The 21,071-nt window shown below is 41.0% G+C and overlaps 1 protein-coding gene across 2 annotated transcripts in view; it reads right to left on the reverse strand.

Moving 5' to 3' along the window:
- Positions 1 to 21,071, reverse strand: part of LOC140492012 (follistatin-related protein 5-like) — a 563,483-nt gene that overhangs the window by 36,206 nt on the left and 506,206 nt on the right. Inside the window, exons 10-11 of one of the 2 annotated variants that reach the window (XM_072590617.1) lie at positions 13,563 to 13,697; positions 809 to 835 (exon numbers count right to left, since the gene is read on the reverse strand). In XM_072590617.1, coding sequence (XP_072446718.1) covers positions 809 to 835; positions 13,563 to 13,697 — 162 coding nt within the window. The remainder of the gene's footprint in view (positions 1 to 808; positions 836 to 13,562; positions 13,698 to 21,071) is intronic. The other variant, XM_072590618.1, reaches the window with a different exon arrangement.

Raw genomic sequence — 21,071 nt, forward strand, 5'->3', positions numbered from 1 at the left:
AGCTAAACTTTTCTTTTTATTTTCTCTAGACTTGTTGTACTAGGACACAAATGGCGATGCCTACAACACCAATCAGACTGCGCACATGGTATGGACATTCTAAGCTCCAAAGACTTTGGATTAAATGGAAATAGTTTCCGAAGAATTTGGCAAACCTTTGGTTATCTGCAAGCATACAATGATATTATAAGGATGATTACTGTGTCAATTGCACATAATGATGTTTCTTTAGTACAGATGTTTTCCGTTTTAGGGAATTGTGGGGCAGTAATTGGGAAGATTATTAGGCTGTGGAGCTACATCATTAGGCTGTTGAGAATAGTTCTGCAGCCACCAACTGGTGGAGATTTGAACATGAACTGGCTCAGAAGCACAGATACCACCTAATCAATCACAAGACCTCTTCCATCATACTATGTTAAAAACATGTGTGGCTTTTCCTTCAAAAAAGCTGCGAAAACTTAATTATACTGTAAACAGTATCCAATTATCATGTCAGAATCAATTGAGAGACAAACAGAGAATGTTTTGATGATTTTATTTATTATCTGGGGATCATAAAATTCTATTGGAAGGTGTTCCATTGTTAGCAGACTCAAGATAATCTGGAGTTTCTTGGTTTGTACTTTGAAAAGAGTAAGTAATATTGTGATGATGCTCTCAAAAAATACAGCCTGTCTCAGAGGTAGTGGGAATATTAGACTTAGAGGCACAGTACGGAGAAGGACCTGTTATTATAAGTAATAAATTGTGTTACAAACAATGGACAAGCACATGATCACTACAACACAACAATGCACTGCAGTACCTTCCTCTCGCCACAGTATGTTTGCAACTGCAGCATCAGAGATTGGAGTAAGCCAGAAATTGATTTTAAAAAAAAGGGAAAAACATGTCAAAAATTTTATTTAATTCACACATGCAAAACTGCTCATATTCATATATATATATATTCAGTAAAAAGACTAATTTTAACCATAAATACATTTAATTTTGTTTGCAACCCCTTTCTCCAATTGTTTAATTCTCCTCTTATCTTCCATTCACTGGAGGGGAGAAGTGGAAAATGGAAGTGGGTTCATTATTGTATACTAAAATTCTTTTCAGCTAGATCGAGATATCAATAATGATCACAGTGGTGGCAATTCTTCCTCCAAAACTGCTTATCTTGGAAGTTGTTTTCAACAGCATTGCTCACTATAGTGATGTGGCTTAAGTCCATTTTATCTGAACCAACGTTATTACTGCAACCTTTTATCAAATGTATCTGAAATGTAGGTGTGCATGTTAAATCATACTTTAATTATAAGCATTGTGAAAGAAGGTGCTGCATGTCGCCAGTTAGGTGTTAGGTATTGTTCGAGTTCTTGGGGTCACATGGCTTCCGATAAACTCTCAGTTCACAATAGCGTGGATAGAGTTTGAAGTGTAAGTTGAGTTGGTCTTTGATGCAAGGGTCTGATTTGAAAAATGTGTCATATAGTAACTAAGAAAATCAGGTCCCAAATGATAGATGTCTATCGGCAACAAGTCTATTTATATACTCATTGCAATAAATCGCAACATATCTATTCATCAGCTTCTTTTTTAGCAACTATTATTGCTATACTTTCTTTCTATCCATATCTGCTGATAATTACAAAACTGAAATCCTACATTACTACAGAGACTTTATTCAAAAATACTTTATTGACTGTAAAGCACTTAGAGGAGCCTGGTGGTTCTACAAGACTATATAAATGTAGTCTTACTTTATTTCTGAATTGCAAGTTTGTCATTGCTGAGTGAACAAAAGGGACAGAAAACTACCCATACATGAAGTTTCTACCTATGGAAGAACTACCTGCAATGTTTTTATTGTATGGTATTTTAAAACAGAGAGACACAAAGGTGATTTAAAGGTTATAATTCATTTCAGTGTTTCAAGAGGGTAGCTGCCAGAGGAAGTGGTGGAGGCTGGTACAATTACAGCATTTAAAAAGCATCTGGATGGGCATATGAATGGGAAAGGTTTAGAAGGATATGAGCCATGTGCTGGCAAATGGAACTAGATTAGTTTATGATAGCTGGTCAGCATGAACAAATTGGACTTAAGGGTCTGTTTCCATGCTGTACATAAGAGACTCTGTGACTCTAAGACATGCTACTGAATTATTCACAACTTCAGTGAAATTAAAGCCTTATAAATCATTCTCAAATGTTCACAGTATTAATATAAAATTGCCAAAAAGCTTCAGGTAATTGACTTTTGTTGGTCAAATTCTTTTGATTTTATTGGAAATGAAATGTTCAGCCAGAGGATAATAAATAGACTGCCTTGGAGTTTGAAGTCTAGAGTCAGACTGTTGGAGCCATTGTCAATCTTCAAAGAGTGTTATAAAAGCCAGATTATCAGACTGTGAGGAAACACGACAAAAAAGATAATTTACAAGATGTGAAGAAACAGAAATATTAATTATTTTACAAAAAGAGATAACATCTTCATGAAAAATCTTGTCTTATTTCAGTCTAAAAGCCATGATGACATGAATCACATTGATACAACTTGTGACACTATGTGTGATGATACGATTATAAAAATGATGCACAGTTTTCTTTGGCCCTTTCTAAAATTTGTGAAATGCATTTTCATGAAGATGGAACAGTTTTAACCATGTGAAGCAAATAATGAAATACTCATGAAAATTAGAAAGAAGTGGGACCTGGGTAATGCAAATTACCCCAACACTCTGGAAACTCAATTAAAACTCAGCCCAGACCAATGGAACGAAAGTCTCCTTTCACTGCTTTTTTGAAAATGTCAAATGAGCCTAAATGTTCCCACTTGCAATGAAAATGTATCAAATTAATTCTACCATTCTCAATATTATAGAATGATGCAGCACAAAAGAGGGTCATTCAACCCAATGTCCCATGTTGGCTCTTTAAGAGAGTCAACTACCTTAAATCTCTATTCTCTGGTTACTGCATCTTTGTCATGGGAAACATTATTCTAATTTTGAATCTTTCTCCTTAATCTATTTTCATCTGGGAAGAACTCCAGCTTTTCTAATTTCTCCAAGAATCTTAAATTCTACACACACAGTTCAGGCATCTCTCCTGTAAATCTCCTCTACATTCTATCTGAGGCATTAACATCCTTTCTAAATAATGCAGAATTTGGCAAAACACTATAGTTGGGGCTTTAGCAGTATAAAACCATAAATTTATTAATAGCCTTCTTTTCCTACATTCTTCAAACATTTGTGTTCATAACACACCCTGCTTTCTCTGATCTTATACTTCTGTTCATAGTGTACCATTTCGTCATATTGCTGCTTTTTTTATCAGTGCATGATTTCACATTTCTGCACATTAAACTCCTAAATGTCCACACTGCCATTAAGTTGCTTATGTTCTTCTGATGACTATCACAATCACACTACATTTCTGACTTTTGTGACTACTGTAAACTTTGAAATTTTGACTCTATATCCACATCCACATCATTATACACAAAATATAACAGCCATTCTAATACTACGGCACAGTGGCTCAGTGGCTAGCACTGCTGCCTCATAGCACTGCTGCCTCATAGCACCAGGATCCCAGGTTCGATTCCAGCCTCAGGTGACTGTCTGTGTGGTGTTTACACATACTACCTGTGTCTGTGTGGGTTTCCTCCCACAGTCCAAAGATGTGGACCATGAAAATTGACCATGGTAAGTTGCCCAGAGTGTTAGGTACATTAGTCAGATGGAAATGGGTCTGGGTGGGTTACTCTTCGGAAGGTTAGTTGGGCTGAAGGACTGTTTCCACACTGTAGGGAGTCTAATCTAATCTAAATACTAACACCTGGGTTATATCATTACATATCTATTATGCTCTAAAAAAGCATTCACGAATTTACTTTCTCTTGCTTAGACAACTTTTGTCACTTCCCCTGCGTTCTCTTCTTTTAGCAATCTAGGATATTGCTTATTCAGTTCAGCTGACTTTTCTACTTTGAGCTCTGCAAACCTTTAAGTACTTTGTCTTTTACCGTGACTTTAGTAGTACCCTCTACTTTGTTTATTATTCACTCATGGGAAGTGAGCATTGCGGTCTGGGCCAGCATTTATTGCCAGTCCTTTTTTTGCCTATGAGAAGGACATGGTGAGCTGCATTCTTAAGTAGTTGGAATCTACGTGTAGCAGGTAGACCCACAATGCTCCTTTATTGATGCATTACTTATTTAATACCTCGGCCATGCCTTCTGCCTCCACTAGAAAAGAATCCTGCTTGGTGCGGAATTGATCCAGCTTTTCTCTGACTGTATATTTTATGATTTATGTACATTAAGTATTTCTGTGATCCTTTTGAAGTCATCCACTAATCTATTGGCATTTTTATTGCCACCCACCCATTTGTAGTTCTTTTTTATAGTTTCTGTAATCAGCTTGCTTATGTTCTACATTATAAGACTCATATTGATCCTATTTTGTTTCAATTTAATCTCTACATCTCAGGTATTTAAGAAATTAAAAGTTGTAGATGGCCTTCCTTTCACACTTTCCTGTCTTTTAATAGCATTGTCCTAGCAACTGCTTAAAAATAATTCAAAGGAAATTTTTGATTGAGATAAAATTAAGGGTGTCAAAAAAAAGCAATTGCAATTTACCATGAGAAAGCTATAAGTCATATAATAATTTATCTCATAAAACACTCTTTAATTAAATTCTACTGCAGCCAAAGTTAAATGAAAAGCCTAGAGGCATAACACACAGCAAGGACACAAAAGCAATATACAGAGCTGTAACATAATATATAAAAACATAACTGGCACTTTGTTTTAATTATGAGCTTAAAATTTCATTTTTCTAGATTTTCTCACATTTGTAGAAAAACGTTCGCTCTATTTATTGGAATTTTCTGCAGACCTGGTAACTTGTGAATATAGCACCTGACCAACTGGATTAGTGTTAACTCCACTGAGTTACTCAATTTAACATTAACAACAACATGAAGTTATGTAACACTGTAAATGTGCAAAGATGTCCTAAAGCACATCAAAGAGATGTAATTGGAGAAAAAAAGAATTCTGAACCAAAGGAACAAGCATTAGGAAATGTGACCAAAGGTTGGTCAAAGAGGGAAACATTTTTTAAAAATCATTGATGGGATTTGTCCCTGCTGGCTAGGTTAGCACTTATTGTCCATTCCAAATTGCCCTTGATTTTGGTACAACAAATAAAGATAGGGCTTATATAATTAATGGTACGGCCTTGTAGTGTTGTAGAACAGGGATACCTATGCAGATACATAATTCTTTGAAGTTTGCATCACGTATGGATAGGTAGTTAAAAACGTGTTTGGCACATTTGCCTTTATTGCTCAGTCCTTTGAGTATAGACAGTTCTTCTATGTGCAACCCTGCATTATAGAAAAATCAGCCTTTAGAAGCAGCACCCAAAGTGTTGGCAATGTAAGTTTAAAAGTTTGCACTTTAGAGGCAATGTCAATAGTTCATCAAACAGGTTATTTTGAATTCACATTAACAAAACATGCATTACAGCAGAACGACCTGTATAGGAGTTGGGAAGACATGTTCAGATGAAGCCTCTTCTGGAATACTGTGTCCAGTTCTGGTCATCCAGTTATAGGAAGGATATGATCAAGATGGAGAGGTTTCAGATGAGATTTCTCAGAATGTTGCTGGGTATGCAAAGTCTGAGTTATAAAGAAAGTCTGGATAGTCTGGGATTTTTTAAACTGGAGATTGGGAAATGATCTCACAGAAGTTTATAAAATAATGAGAGGTATCAATGGAGTTACTGGTAGTTGTCTTTTCCCTAGAATGGGGGATTTCAAAACCAGGAGCACATTTTTAAGGTGAGAGGAGAGAGATTTTAAAAAGACCTAAGAGGCAATTTTTTTTTACATAGAGGGTGGTTCGTGTGTGGAATGATCTTCCTGAGAAAGTGGTGGATGCAGGTACAATTATAATATTTAAAAGACATTTGGGTCGATACATGAAAAGGAAAGGTTTGGAGGGATATGGGCCAGGTAGGACTAGTTTGGTTTGGGAATATATTTGGCATGGACTGGTTGGACCAAAGGGTCTGTTTCTGTGCTGTATGATTCAATGACTGTATATCTTGCATCGAGAAATAAATTGGTTAAATATTGACATCTGTGATGTTGGAGGTAGCAGGAGGAGGGTGGGCTGGATAATCCATTTGATGCTTCTGGCTGAAGTTAGATGCAAACACCTTGTCTTGTGCACTGATGCACTGGACTCCACCATCACTGAGGATGGAGATATTTGTGGACCCTCTACCTCCAGTGAGTTGTTTAATGTCCAACACCATTGATGACTGGATGTGACATCCAGTCTGTTGGATGCGTAAATGTTTATCTTCTCCACCACCCAATTCCATGCTGCTTTTACACACACAAAAAAAATCTTGTGTTGTAATTTCACCATTTTTATGTATGCCTGATGTGGTTTCTGACATTCCCTTCTACACTCTTTGGTGGGATTTGCAAGGTCATGAAGTTACAGATTGTGGTTGAATACATTCTGCAGTTGCTGATGGTCCAAAGCACTGCATGAATGCCCAGTTTTTGTGTTGCTAGATCTATTCCAAAGTCTGTCCTATCTAGTATGGCAGTGGTGCCACACAGAGCAATGGACAATATCCTGTTTGTGAAGAGGAGACCTTGTCTACACAAGGGCTTTGCAGTGGTCATTCCTACCAATCCTATCATGGAATGATGCATATGTGTTACGTAGATTGGTAAGAACCCTTTAGGTAGGATTTCCCCTCTTGTTTCCCTCATCACCTGCCATTGACCCAGTCTAGTCACTCTGTCCTGTTGGACTCAGCCAGCTGCTAAGCCACTCTAAGTGATGGACATTGAAATTCCACAACCAGAGTACACTCCGTGCTCTGCCACTCTTGCTTCTTATAAATGACATTCAATGTGCAGTGATATTGATTCATTAGCTGAAGGAGAGCAGTAGGTGGTAAACAGTAGTAGACTACCTGTCCACTCTTGATGTCACGCAATGAGACTATATGGGGTGTGGAGTCAATGTGGAAGACTCCATGTTCCGCTTCTGCCAGACTGTGCACCCATATGCCACCATTTCTGTTTGTCTATCCTTCTGGTGGTTCAGGACACATCCATGAATTGTTGTAGTGATATCTGGGACATTGTACGTCTGATGCAATTTCTTGACAATGGAAAGGTAGGGAAGGTTCAGAGTGGAATTGAAAAATACAAACCAGAGAAGCAAATAGAGAGTTTGAGAAGAGCCCAGCAGCAAAAATAAATGGAATTTGAAAAGTATTTTTCGATGTATAAATTGTGAAAAGTTCAGAAAATAAAGATTGGAAATTATTATGAACCTAAGGAGGGGATATATTTATGGAAGTGGAAGGTGTATGCAGGGCTGGTGTATTCAATTTGCACCTTCACAAAGGAGAAAAATCTTGGTGAAAAGAGTAGTTGAGAGAATTGACGAGTGTAATTTGATAAAGAGATATCAGTTAGGTCACTGTACTTAACATTGATTCTCCACCAGGAACAGAAGAGATGCTTCCAAGAACACACATGGATCTAACTTTGCTCTGTGAAGATTTCGGCAAGTCAATTTACATTTAATTATCATGCATTTTACAGTATGGGCAGTGCCTTCTGTGAAACCTTCGACTGTGAGTAGTGAGGAAGTGTTGTATCTTGGAACAATGCACTACAAAGCATTGTCAGATAAAATTCTTGTGCAATAACAAGCATACTGATGGCGACTGTCAATGTATCCAGAACTGATGAGCTCATGGGATCTTTGATTTGTCGCACAAAAGGAGATTTAGTGTAGTCAGTCATCAGAATGTAATCAAATCCATGGACATGAAAAATATCAGTGGCAATTGTGCACCATGACTTGGAAGGTGTATCATGCAGAGGGAGAGAATCTCTTGATTGTTGAAATTGATGGAGTTGAGGTTTCACATAACTAGATTAGTTGATCAATGTCCGTAGGTGTGCTGCAATTAATTGTCATTATAATCACTTGTTTTCTGCACCTTGTGATCCATATGAATATGCTTTAGCATCTCTTGATTTAATGCTGATAGATTTGCTATTTGTCTTTGAAGATTAAATTCCTTGAGTGTCCTAGGTCATTTCTGTCCTAGGTGTTTGTAGTTGCACCAGTGTCAATATTAGCATTTACTGAAAGTTGGCCGTTCCTTTAGGCATATATCCTTTGGATAGGGATAAACGTTTTTCTCATGGTGTCTATGTATCAAATTGTCTGCCTCGGTCTGTGATGTTGCAGTTACTTCTTCGATTGCGTTAATATGATGGATAGAATTGTGAAAATTGTGCTGGGCTCTTCTCAAACTCTGTTTGCTTTTTTGGTTTGTATGTATCAATTCCACTTTGAACCTTCTCTATCTTTCCATTGTCAAGACATTGCTTCTAACGTACCATGGTTGGCTGACTCTTTTTCACATGCTGAAATAGAGAATTGTGTTGGACTTTGGGTTTCCTAAGGTAATTAGATTCCTTGCATGTTTTAGTTCAATGACTTCTTTTCGAATATAGCTTGCATATGTCATGAAATGCTAGGCACTGAATTGGTGGTATGAGACAAGCCACATGACATATAAGATTTGGATGGTCTGTTGAAGCTGTTGATTGGCACAATAGTTTTTGTCAAGTAAAGCACTTGAAGGTGTTGCTAGCTAGCCACATTTGCTTCAACTGAGTCCTGTTCTTCAAGCAATACTTTATTAGTATAATCTTCAAGTTTATATAGAAGTACTTTTCTGAAGGAATTAATAGGTGGAAAGAAAATGACCATTTCCATGAGCCTTTCAGCTAAATTTGAGTTGATTAAATTACATTGTACGCTTTTGCAACAACACTTGCTAACAAATTAATCAAATATTTTACTTGGCTGTTGACTGAAACGTAAGCTGGTCTACAAAAATCAGTAAAGTTTTGTCAGGATCTTTAATGTCATCATTAGAAATAACAAAGGATTTAACTCTTTTAAATTCTTCTTTTCCCAAAGGTATATGAAATTTGACTGAAATGCAAGATCTGAAATAAAAACAGAAAGCATTGAATAAATCCTGAAGGTCCAATGAAATATTAAATTGGACTTGAAACATGAACTTTGCTTCCCTCTTCACAGATGCTGCCAGGTCTGTTAAGTTTCTCCAGCTCTTTCTGTTTCTAATTAAGGAGTTTGATTGCCTGTCTTCTTCAACAGTTGTGTGTTGACCCAGGAACTGAAGCTTAATCCTAAATAATGGAAGCTTTGACAGAACGTCAATGGCTTGCCAATCCATGCGAGATATTTGTTTTCTATCTCTGCCACACTCATCCATCCCTGGAGAGGGGCTTATGCCCAAAACATTGATTCTCCTGCTCCTTGGATGCTGCCTGACTGGCTGTGCTTTGCCAATGCCACACGTTTTCACACACTTTAAAATGCCAGAATAAAAATCTGCAGAGTAATGTAATGTTTTCTGTTTATTTTTTCAAACAAATTGGTGTGGCGTTTTTTTGTTGGTTTGTGCATCATTTTAAAAATAGTAACTTGAATCTCTAGGTGGAATTCTCACCAAAAAAGAGGTGATGACTTCATGTATACTTTTTTTGTTTGTTTATGCACTATTTTAGAAGGCAAGATGGTGAAATCTGATGACAGGACATAGCTAAGGCTTTTATAGAAAGCAGAATTTTTGGTATTTTCTTTCTGTACTTTATTAAATGGGATCTGCCCTTTATACTTGTAAACTTCCTTTATTTTAAGTTAGCCCAGTTGTGGCTCTTTTTTAAAGAGAGAGAGAGAGAGTACTCCTGAAATGTTGTGTCTCTTTTGAGGTTTTTATGCTTCAATATGGGTCATAGCACTAATCTTGATTGTAGTTCTAGCTGCATCACTGAACTCAGGTAGATGAGGAGGATTTACCATGAGGAGAAATTCTTTTCATGACTGCCTGATTTCAGTGTCGTCTAATAGACACTAACCAGCTGTCACAGCCTTAGCTTTTAATGCCACTTTTTATCATCACGATGTGATTTCTTTGGTCAAATAGTATAATTTTGTCTCTGACCCTTAAAGTCAACCTATTTAAAATATAACATAAAGTTTGGGAGTTTGTTGAGACAACTAACTTTTTCTCATGCCACGTGGGATAGGCACAATGCTCATTGTCAGCTTCATATCAAACCTCAATTTTGAATTTGGTAGGGAGTTTTCTTTTAAAGCCAAATGGCTCTTCTGCCACTAATCCTCCTATTTACCCTATTAGGGAGTGAAATGTGGTAGCTGGCTTGTACATCAGTTACTGAAAGTAAGCATTTAGTGGTGGAGAAGATAAATGGTATGTAGCCTTCATAGTGACAGGATTTAAGTCAGGAGCCGGGATGTTTTGCTGTAGTTGCATTAGGCCTCTGAGAGTACACTTGGAGTACTGTGTGCAGTTTCGGTCTCCTTCTCTGAGCAGAGCCAAATGTTTACCAGATGAATTCCTGGGATGGTAGTACTGACTTATGAAGACAGGAGAAAGTGAGGACAGCAGATGCTGGAGATCAAAGTCGAAGAGTGTGGTGATGGAAAAGCACAGCCGGTCAGGCAGCATCTGAGGAACAGGAAAGTTGATGTTTCGGGCATAAGCCCTTCATGAAGAAGGAAGGACAGTTTAAATGCAGGATGAATGTTCCCAATGATCAAGAGTCTAGAACCAAGGGTCACAATTTAAGATAAAGGGTAGGCAATTAGGACTGAGATGAGGAGAACCTTTTTCACTGAGACAATGATGACCCTATGGAGTTCTCTGCCACAGAAAGCAATTAAGGCCAAAACAGAATTTTTCAAGAAGGAGTTAGATATAGTTCTTCGAGCTAAAGGGATCAAGGGGTATAGGGAGAAAGCAGGAATAGGATTCTGAGTTGGATGATTAGCCATGATCATATTGGATAGCAGAATATGTTTGAAGAGCCAAATGGCCTATTCTAGCTTCTTTCTTCAATGTTTCTAAGCCTTTCTATGAACTTGTGCCAGAATCAGTGGTTGCTGAGGCCCACCTTAATGTTAGGAGCATTTTGCTCCATTCTTTAATGCTTTTCAGAAGCTGTCTGGTGAGTTCCTCACTTGGCAGGTATTCGCAGTTACAGAGCATCATTGCTTGTCATTGACAACCTGACTAATCATATCCATCTTAACAATCTCAGTGAACATATTAGACATCAAGAAAACTTGACATGGAGTCCAGAGTGATCACCTGACAGATTCAGCTCACCACCTGCTCTGAATGACCACCATGTTGGACACCAAGCACTAACCTTTCAGGGCGTACTCCTTCGGCACTGGCCACATGCCAACCTCTAAGAACCCAATCGTCGTACACCTCTAATCCACTTACAGGATGCTTGTGCACTTCAATGCTGCACCAAAGTGGCGATGATCACTACAATGTTGCAGCAAGGACACTGTGCACACAGGGACATAAACCCAGCTCAGGGATTAGACCAGAATGCACTTCTGGACTGTTTGCTCACAATAATATCACTCACTCGCTTTGCCCCTACCTGGATGTTCACAGCATCTCTCCCTTGCATTTGTGCTTTGTTTCCACAGCTGGAAATTCAAGGTTTGTTTTACTTTTGATTTGCTTTGTCATTTAGCACAGTCTCTGTTTCGAGATAATGGGCTACATCTTATGTTTGCATGGCTCAGTCCCTGATGCATTGGCCTTTGGAGGGCTTTTTGCTACAAGATCTAATGAGGTTTCTTGCCACATCTTACCAAACACCCTGCCATACTTCTACGGCATCCCATTCATCCAGTACTATTGCTACCTTACCAAACGCAGTTCCTGGAATACTGATCCCAATTCTGCTTCCCAATATTCCTCCCCTTACAAATGCAGCTTCCACTTCACAACTGTTATCTACCTTTACTCTCAGCCTGCAGCTCCTAATCCCAATGAACAGGCTCTGAAGCATCGCCATGACCCCAGGTCTGACCCAAACACTCTTTCTCATTAGTTTATCTGCATTGACCTGACAGACTAACAGTGGCCGAACTCCTTGAGTGACCTAACCAGACATCCCTGGGTGAGAAGCGCCCAGACCACTGACTGATGTCTGTGCATCTCCCCAGTGCTGTAGTCTTACTCTCCCCAGACTGGCCTCTGTGAAATCACAGGACTTACCATGAACCACTGCCCAGACTACAGAGCATGGACCCCTGACCCTAAAACACCCCAACTGGTTACCTGACTGTCGCCAATCCCTTGGACTTGTAAAGGAGACTGCCATTGACCTACGATACCAGAACGTCCTGACTGACATGTGCCTCCATGCACATCAGTAAGGTCTACTCCCCTGAGACTTTGAGAGATGGCTTGCTTGCTTGCTGCACATGCAGTGTATTTACTGTGTCAGCAGCTGGCGCAAGATGTGAGATTGACCTAGCATACAAAAAGATATCTGTCCTTCATAACCAAACACTATTGGCCAGCAAGACAGGGTACCTGGTTACGTGACTGTGCTAATTGGCACAGCATGGCAAGGCAACTGGAAAGCTGATTAGCATGTGGGTAGGTTGTAAGCGAGCAAAAGCTATGAGAGCAAGCAAGCAGCTCGAAGATGTAGCCTGATCCAATCCAATCTTTGTTTGCAACATCTCTTTGCAGCAGCCTTCAGTGCTAGTTGCCAGTGCGCCCTGCAATGCAGATCTGTGTTTTCTAAACAGCAGTGAGCTGACATTACTAGCTACCCACTCTGATTTCCATGTCGAGAATTCTTGATGTCTAGTTTGTTCAGTGCACTTAGTAAAATGAATATAACTGAGGCAAGCTGAGGCATTAATAAGCTGTTTAACAAACAATAATCCACTTAATTGGCAACTCATTACTGCCGAGTGAGAAAATCGTCATGCCTCTCTGCAGATACATGAAAGATGGAGCCAGTTGCTCCTGACGTCAGGTTGGTCCTTGCCAGATGATGCCACAAATCTCGGCATTGCCCACATCATGCAAGTCTCTATTAGGAGTGCCCATGGAGTCAGAAGTTTAGACTCTGTGACTCTGACTTTTAGTTTGCCAAGACTTTCTTTTCCTTAATTTATTGTGTTAGTGGTAGTGATTATATTCCTCTGAACCTGTTAAATTCAAATTTGTAAAAAAATACTTTGATGTCGAGTTGTTTTGGTTGTTAAGCTCATACACCATCAGCTTTGAAATTCTACATATCCCACTGTGCTACATGCCGCTGTGCTATGCCTCTATCAGCTCTTTTAAATTATCTCTAGTTGGGACTGACAACTCTAATTTTATATCAATTGATCCTGTGGACTCATGATCAGAGAAACATTTCTAAATTCATTTCAAACAGAGACAGAAGGCTTTCAACCAGCCTACTGGAAAGAATAGAGCTGTGTTCTAACTCACTATGATACTCAGGTCTCTCATGGTAACAATCAATATGATCAAGATTCAGTATTTCCACCTTTGTTTGTGCAGAGAATTAGCTCAGAATTCAATAAAAAGTGGTTTAATGCATTTTGGACATACGAGTCTTTCGAGCTGAATCTTCGACAAAAAGCGATGAGATATCTTCATCAACTCCTGCATCATTCTTTGCAATGCAAGTGTATGCCCCTGTATCTTCGTAACGCACACTGTTAATGTGAATTTCACCTCCATTTGCTATAGAAACACGGAACACAAACAATAATGCACAAAACAAAGTAATTATTAATTGATAGTCATTGATCAGAGACTTAGACATAATGACAACTTCCATTTAATATTGTTAAGGTATCGCACAGAAGCAATGATCAAACAAAATTTCATACCGAGTCACATAAGGAAATATTAAAATACTAAGACGGGGGATGAAAAGCTCAATCAAATAAGTAGATTTTAAACTATGTCTTAAAAAGAGGAGAGAAGTAGAATGTTGGAGAGGCTTAGGTAGAAAATACCAGAATTTAGCATTCATATAAAAAAATGTTGCTGATGCCATCATCCTGAGTGGTGAAGCGATGAAAGCTGGGGATGCAAAACATTCGAACTGGATTAATGCAAAGACCATAAGACCATAAGACATAGGAGTGGAAGTAAGGCCATTCGGCCCATCGAGTCCACTCCGCCATTCAATCATGGCTGATGGGCATTTCAACTCCACTTACCTGCATTCTCCCCGTAGCCCTTAATTCCTCGAGACAACAAGAATCTATCAATCTCTGCCTTGAAGACATTTAGCGTCCTGGCCTCCACTGCACTCTGCAGCAATGAATTCCACAGGCCCACCACTCTCTGGCTGAAGAAATGTCTCCGCATTTCTGTTCTGAATTGACCCCCTCTAATTTTAAGGCTGTGTCCACGGGTCCTAGTCTCCTCACCTAACGGAAACAATTTCCTAGCGTCCATCCTTTCCGAGCCATGTATTATCTTGTACGTCTCTATTAAGTCTCCCCTTAATCTTCTAAACTCTAATGAATACAATCCCAGGATCCTCAGCCGTTCCTCATATGTTAGACCTACCATTCCAGGGATCATCCGTGTGAATCTCCACTGCACACGTTCCAGTGCCAATATGTCCTTCCTGAGGTGTGGGGACCAAAACTGGACACAGTACTCCAAATGGGGCCTAACCAGAGCTTTATCATGTCTCAGTAGCACAACGGTGCTTTTATATTCCAACCCTCTTGAGATAAGTGACAACATTGCATTCGCTTTCTTAATCACGGACTCAACCTGCATGTTGACCTTTAGAGAATCCTCAACTAGCACTCCCAGATCCCTTTGTACTTTGGCTTTACGAATTTTCTCACCGTTTAGAAAGTAGTCTGTGCTTATATTCTTTTTGCCAAAGTGCAAGACGTCGCATTTGTTCACGTTGAATTCCATCAGCCATTTCCTGGACCACTCTCCCAAACTGTCTAGATCCTTCTGTAGCCTCCCCACTTCCTCAGTACTACCTGCCTGTCCACCTAACTTCATATCATCTGCAAACTTTGCTAGAATGCCCCCAGTCCCTTCATCCAGATCATTAATATATAATGCCAACAGCTGTGGCCCCAACACTGAACCCTGCGGGACACTGCAGGGCTGCCATTCCGAAAAATAACCTTTTATCCCAACTTTCTGCCTTAGAACCTTTTATCCCAGCTCTCTGCCTTTGGAAGTTTATAGGTTTGGAGAAAATTCCACAGATCGGGAGGGATGAGGGTCTGACAGTAGTTGAGGAATTAGAATTTTAAATTGTCTTTAAAAGTGGCAGTCTCACATTGAGATCACAATTTAAATGTCAAAAAAAAAATTGGAATTATTTTAGACATTCTATCTTTTCTCACCTCCATCCTTTGTTTGGTGTGCTGCCTTTATTGAATGCTAGGCCTAGGGGAGTTGCTGATGCCAGTGTTACAAGCTGACTGCAATACATAGCCGAAACTGAAACACGCTGGGTTAATGATCATGTCAATCAATATTAATTCAGCTCCTTACATTGTCAGAAGTCAGTAATCCATTAAAACAGTTCAGTCAATTATTATTACCCATTATTCATTCGTAACTACTGCTACTTTAGAGAGACATTTTTGCTTTCATTTTGCTGGTCCGATTCTCACGACAATATTTTCTACAATGTGAAGAATGGGTGGGTGCCTTGGTTATAGTTTGCTATTAAACTAGCCACTGGGAGGTACACTATCTGAAATTTGAACTGTCTTCTTCCTATTTCCTCTTCTCACAAGAACATGGAATCCAATTATTGACCTTGGGGAACTTCTATGACCAAGCTGTTTATGCATTGAATGATAAAATACAGCTGCATTGTACCATTAAACACACTGCAATGCAATGCTTTTCTCCAGAATATAGTTTATCATACCCTGGATAACACAACTGCCTTTCAGATGAGTTTCCCAAACAAACCTTTAAAGCTGTTGCATCACAGAACTTTATTCTGTTATCATAATTAATTACAACAAAGTTAAAAATCACACAACACCAGGTTATAGTCCAACAGGTTTAATTGGAAGCACACTAGCTTCCAATTAACTTTGTGATTTTTTTAACTTTGTACACCCCACTCCAACACCGGCATCTCCAAATCATAATTACAACAAAGTTGTCTTAATCTAGTGCCTGCATTTTTAATGCTCCTATGTTTCAAAAACTGTTTCCAAGAAATATAATACAAAAGAGAGAGGTGAATCAGAGGAACAAAGAATTTCCCCTAACATAGACCAAATAGAACATAGAACATAATAGAACATAGAACAATACAGCACAGAACAGGCCCTTCGGCCCACGATGTTGTGCCGAACTTCTATCCTAGATTAAGCACCCATCCATGTACCTATCCAAATGCCGCTTAAAGGTCGCCAATGAATCTGACTCTACCACTCCCACGGGCAGCGCATTCCATGCCCCCACCACTCTCTGGGTAAAGAACCCACCCCTGACATCTCCCCTATACCTTCCACCCTTCACCTTAAATTTATGTCCCCTTGTAACACTCTGTTGTACCCGGGGAAAAAGTTTCTGACTGTCTACTCTATCTATTCCTCTGATCATCTTATAAACCTCTATCAAGTCACCCCTCATCCTTCGCCGTTCCAACGAGAAAAGGCCGAGAACTCTCAACCTATCCTCGTATGACCTACTCTCCATTCCAGGCAACATCCTGGTAAATCTTCTCTGCACCCTCTCCAAAGCTTCCACATCTTTCCTAAAGTGAGGCGACCAGAACTGCACACAGTACTCCAAATGTGGCCTAACCAAAGTCCTGTACAGCTGCAACATCACTTCACGACTCTTGAATTCAATCCCTCTGCTAATGAACGATAATACTCCATAGGCCTTCTTACAAACTCTATCCACCTGAGTGGCAACCTTCAAAGATCTATGTACATAGACCCCAAGATCCCTTTGTTCCTCCACCTGACCAAGAACCCTACCATTAACCCTGTATTCCGCATTCTTATTTGTTCTTCCAAAATGGACAACCTCACACTTGGCAGGGTTGAACTCCATCTGCCACTCCTCAGCCCAGCTCTGCATCATATCTAAGTCCCTCCGCAGCCAACAACAGCCCTCCTCACTGTCTACAACTCCACCTATCTTTGTATCATCTGCAAATTTACTGACCCACCCTTCGACTCCCTCATCTAAGTCATTAATAAAAATTACAAACAGCAGAGGACCCAGAACTGATCCCTGCGGAACTCCACTTGTAACTGGACTCCATGCTGAATATTTACCATCTACCACCACTCTCTGACTTCGACCAGTTAGCCAATTTTCTATCCAATTGGCCAAATTTCCCTCTATCCCATGCCTCCTGACTTTCCGCATAAGCCTACCATGGGGAACCTTATCAAATGCCTTACTAAAATCCATGTACACTACATCCACTGCTCTACCCTCATCCACATGCTTGGTCACCTCCTCGAAGAATTCAATAAGACTTGTAAGGCAAGACCTACCCTTCACAAATCCGTGCTGGCTGTCCCTAATCAAGCAGTGTCTTTCCAGATACTCGTAAATCCTATCCCTCAGTACCCTTTCCATTCCTTTGCCTACCACAGAAGTAAGACTAACTGGCCTGTAATTCCCGGGGTTATCCCTATTCCCTTTTTTGAACAAGGGCACAACATTCGCTACTCTCCAGTCCCCTGGTACCACCCCCGTTGCCAGTGAAGACGAGAAGATCATTGCCAACGGTACTGCAATTTCCTCTCTTGCTTCCCACATAATCCTAGGATATATCCCGTCAGGCCCGGGGGACTTGTCTATCCTCAAGTTGTTCAAAATGTCCAACACATCTTCCTTCCTAACAGGTATCTCTTCTAGCTTATCAGTCCGTTTCACACTCTCCTCTTCAACAATACGGTCCCTCTCGTTCGTAAATACTGAAGAGAAGTACTTGTTCAAGACCTCTCCTATCTCTTCCGACTCAATACACAGTCTCCCACCACTGTCCTTGATCGGACCTACCCTCGTTCTCGTCATTCTCAGGTTTCTCACATACGCATAGAATGCCTTGGGGTTATCCTTGATCCTATCCGCCAAGGATTTTTCATGCCCTCTCTTAGCTCTCCTAATCCCTTTCTTCAGGTCCCTTCTGGCTATCCTGTATCCCTCCACTGCTCTGTCTGAACCCTGTTTCCTCAACCTTATGTAAGCCTCCTTCTTCCTCTTTACTAGACATTCAACCTCCCTCGTCAACCAAGGCTCCCTCACACGACCATTTCTTTCCTGCCTGATCGGTACATACATATCAAGGACACGTCGTATCTGCTCCTTGAAAAAGTTCCACATTTCCACCACATCCTTCCCTGACAGCCTATGCTCCCAATGTATGCTCCTCAAATCCTGTCTTACAGCATCGTAATTTCCCTTCCCCCAATTGTAAAAACTTCCTTGTTGTGCGCACCTATCTCTCTCCATAACCAAGGTGAAAGTCACAGAATTGTGGTCACCATCACCAAAATGTTCACCCACTAACAAGCCCATCACTTGTCCCGGTTCATTACCGAGTACCAAATCCAATATGGCCTCGCCTCTGGTTGGACAATCTACATACTGCGTTAGAAAAGCTTCCTGGACACACTGCACAAACACCGCCCCATCCAATCTACTTGATCTAAAGAGCTTCCAATCAATATTTGGGAAGTTGAAGTTGCCCATGACTACGACCCTGTGGCTTCTGCACCTTTCCAAAATCTGTTTCCCAATCTGTTTCTCCACATCTCTGCTGCTATTGGGGGGCCTATAATAAACACCCAACAAGGTGACTGCACCTTTCCTATTTCTGACTTCAGCCCATACTACCTCCAGAGGCAGATCCCCCTCAAACTTCCTTTCTGCAGCCGTTATACCATTTCTAATTAGCAATGCCACCCCCCCTCCTTTTTTACCACCCTCCCTAATCTTACTGAAACATCTGTAACCAGGAACCTCCAACAGCCATTCCTGTCCCTCATCTATCCATGTTTCCGTGATGGCCACAACATCGTAGTCCCAGGTACCGATCCACGCCTTAAGTTCACCCACCTTATTTCTGATATTCCTTGCATTGAAGTATACGCACTTGAGCCCATCTCTGTGTCCGCAAGTATTCCCTGTCAGTGCTACCTTCTCCACAGCCTCCCTACAGTCTTGGACATCCTGACACACAGCTAGCTTACTTGCTGGACTACAAGTCCGGATCCCATCCCCCTGCCAAATTAGTTTAAACCCCCCCGAAGAGTGCTAGCAAACCTACCCCCCAGGATATTGGTGCCCTTCTGGTTCAGGTGCAACCCGTCCTGTTTGTACAGGTCCCACCTTCCCCAGAATGCAGTCCAATTGTCCAAATATCTGAAGCCCTCCCTCCTACACCATCCTTGCAGCCACGTGTTCAACTGCACTCTCTCCCTATTCTTTGCCTCTCTGTCACGTGGCACCGGCAACAACCCAGAGATGACGACTCTGTCTGTCCTAGCTTTTAGCTTCCAGCCTAACTCCTTGAGCTCTTGAATGACCTCCCCACCCCTCTTCCTACCTATGTCGTTGGTGCCAATGTGTACCACGACTTCTGGCTGCACACCCTCCCCCTTAAGGATTCTGAAGACACGGTCCGAGATGTCTCGGACCCTAGCACCCGGGAGGCAACAAACCATCCGAGAGTCTCGCCCATGTCCACAGAACCGCCTGTCCGTCCCTCTAACTAGAGAGTCCCCTATAACTAGCGCTCTCCTCTTCTCCCCCTTTCCCTTCTGAATCTCAGAGCCACAGACCCCTTCACTGCAGCTTACACCTGCAAGGCTGTCCCCCCCAACAGTTTCCAAAGCTGTATACTTATTTTTTAGGGGAACGACCACAGGGGAACCCTGCACTGCCTGTTTCTTCCCCTTCCCACCGCTAACTGTTACCCAGCTACCTCTGTTCTCCGGCGTAACTATGTCCCTGTAGCTTCTATCGATCACCCTCTCAGCCTCTCGAATAATCCTCAGCTCATCCAGCTCCAGTTCCAGTTCCCTAACTCGTTCAGTGAGGATCAGGATCTGACTGCATTTCCTGCACACGAAGTCGGCAGGAGTATCGGTGGTCACCCCTACCTCAAACATCCTGCAGGAGGAACATTCCACCGCCTGCGCTGCCATGACTGTACACTGTCTCCAAAAACAAGAACACTGAGTCAATAACCTGTGGACTTTAAAGTTAGGTTATAGGAGGAGGGTGGGAGGGAGGCCCTACGAAAGTAGGACCTGGGGTCTAGAACACACCCACTCAAATACTAATCACTTGCCTTCCCGCCCAGCTATGCGCTCCAACCTCACTTCCGCTGCCCGCTACAGGTAAGTAATTTTGAAACAAACTGTCTTACCTTACCAGTCACAATTCAGATGTTCTGGTTGACTTTTTTGTGCAAAGTCTCACTATTAGAGCAAAAAACTCATCTGTTGCACACAAATGTACAAGGCAGATTCAACTTATATCTGCTGATGCACCTAGACATTGAACAACCCATTTTGATGTCTATGTGACAGCTTGCTACAAAGTTGCAAGGACTTTACCAGGCCTTCAGAAGTAGGGATGGTGGTGTGGAGGTCTGGTGAAATCACAGGGAGTCTGTTTGGCAGGAGCAGACATGGAGAGGTTGCCCGCTTGGTGGATGCAGGAAGCCAGTTCACGTAATTGCAGTGTTAGAAGCATTTTGCCAATAATGGTGACTCCCTGCTATTTGGGGAAGCCACCAGCCAAATGTCTCATGACTGCAGTCTTGAAGAATGATTTAGTGGAACAAATAAGAGAATCTTAGCCAGAGAAAATAGCACCCTTGGTCCCTGTGATCTTCCCTCCAAGGTTTCCCTCTGATCTTGGCCCTAGGTTTTACATTTTATTTCCATAGCTCCTGTGATGCTGCAGAGGAAATCAGAAACAATCATGGGTAATTTAAAGACTTGAATAAAACTAGTACTGAACAACTCTTAGTCCACTGAAGAAGCTAAAGGCGTACTGTAGCCTATTACAAGCCCAGAAATGTAGAAAAGAAGTTGCATGTGCCCTGTTGAGCAGTCTCTGAAC

Source organism: Chiloscyllium punctatum, chromosome 20 (assembly GCF_047496795.1).
Source record: "Chiloscyllium punctatum isolate Juve2018m chromosome 20, sChiPun1.3, whole genome shotgun sequence".
Lineage (NCBI taxonomy): Eukaryota > Metazoa > Chordata > Chondrichthyes > Orectolobiformes > Hemiscylliidae > Chiloscyllium > Chiloscyllium punctatum.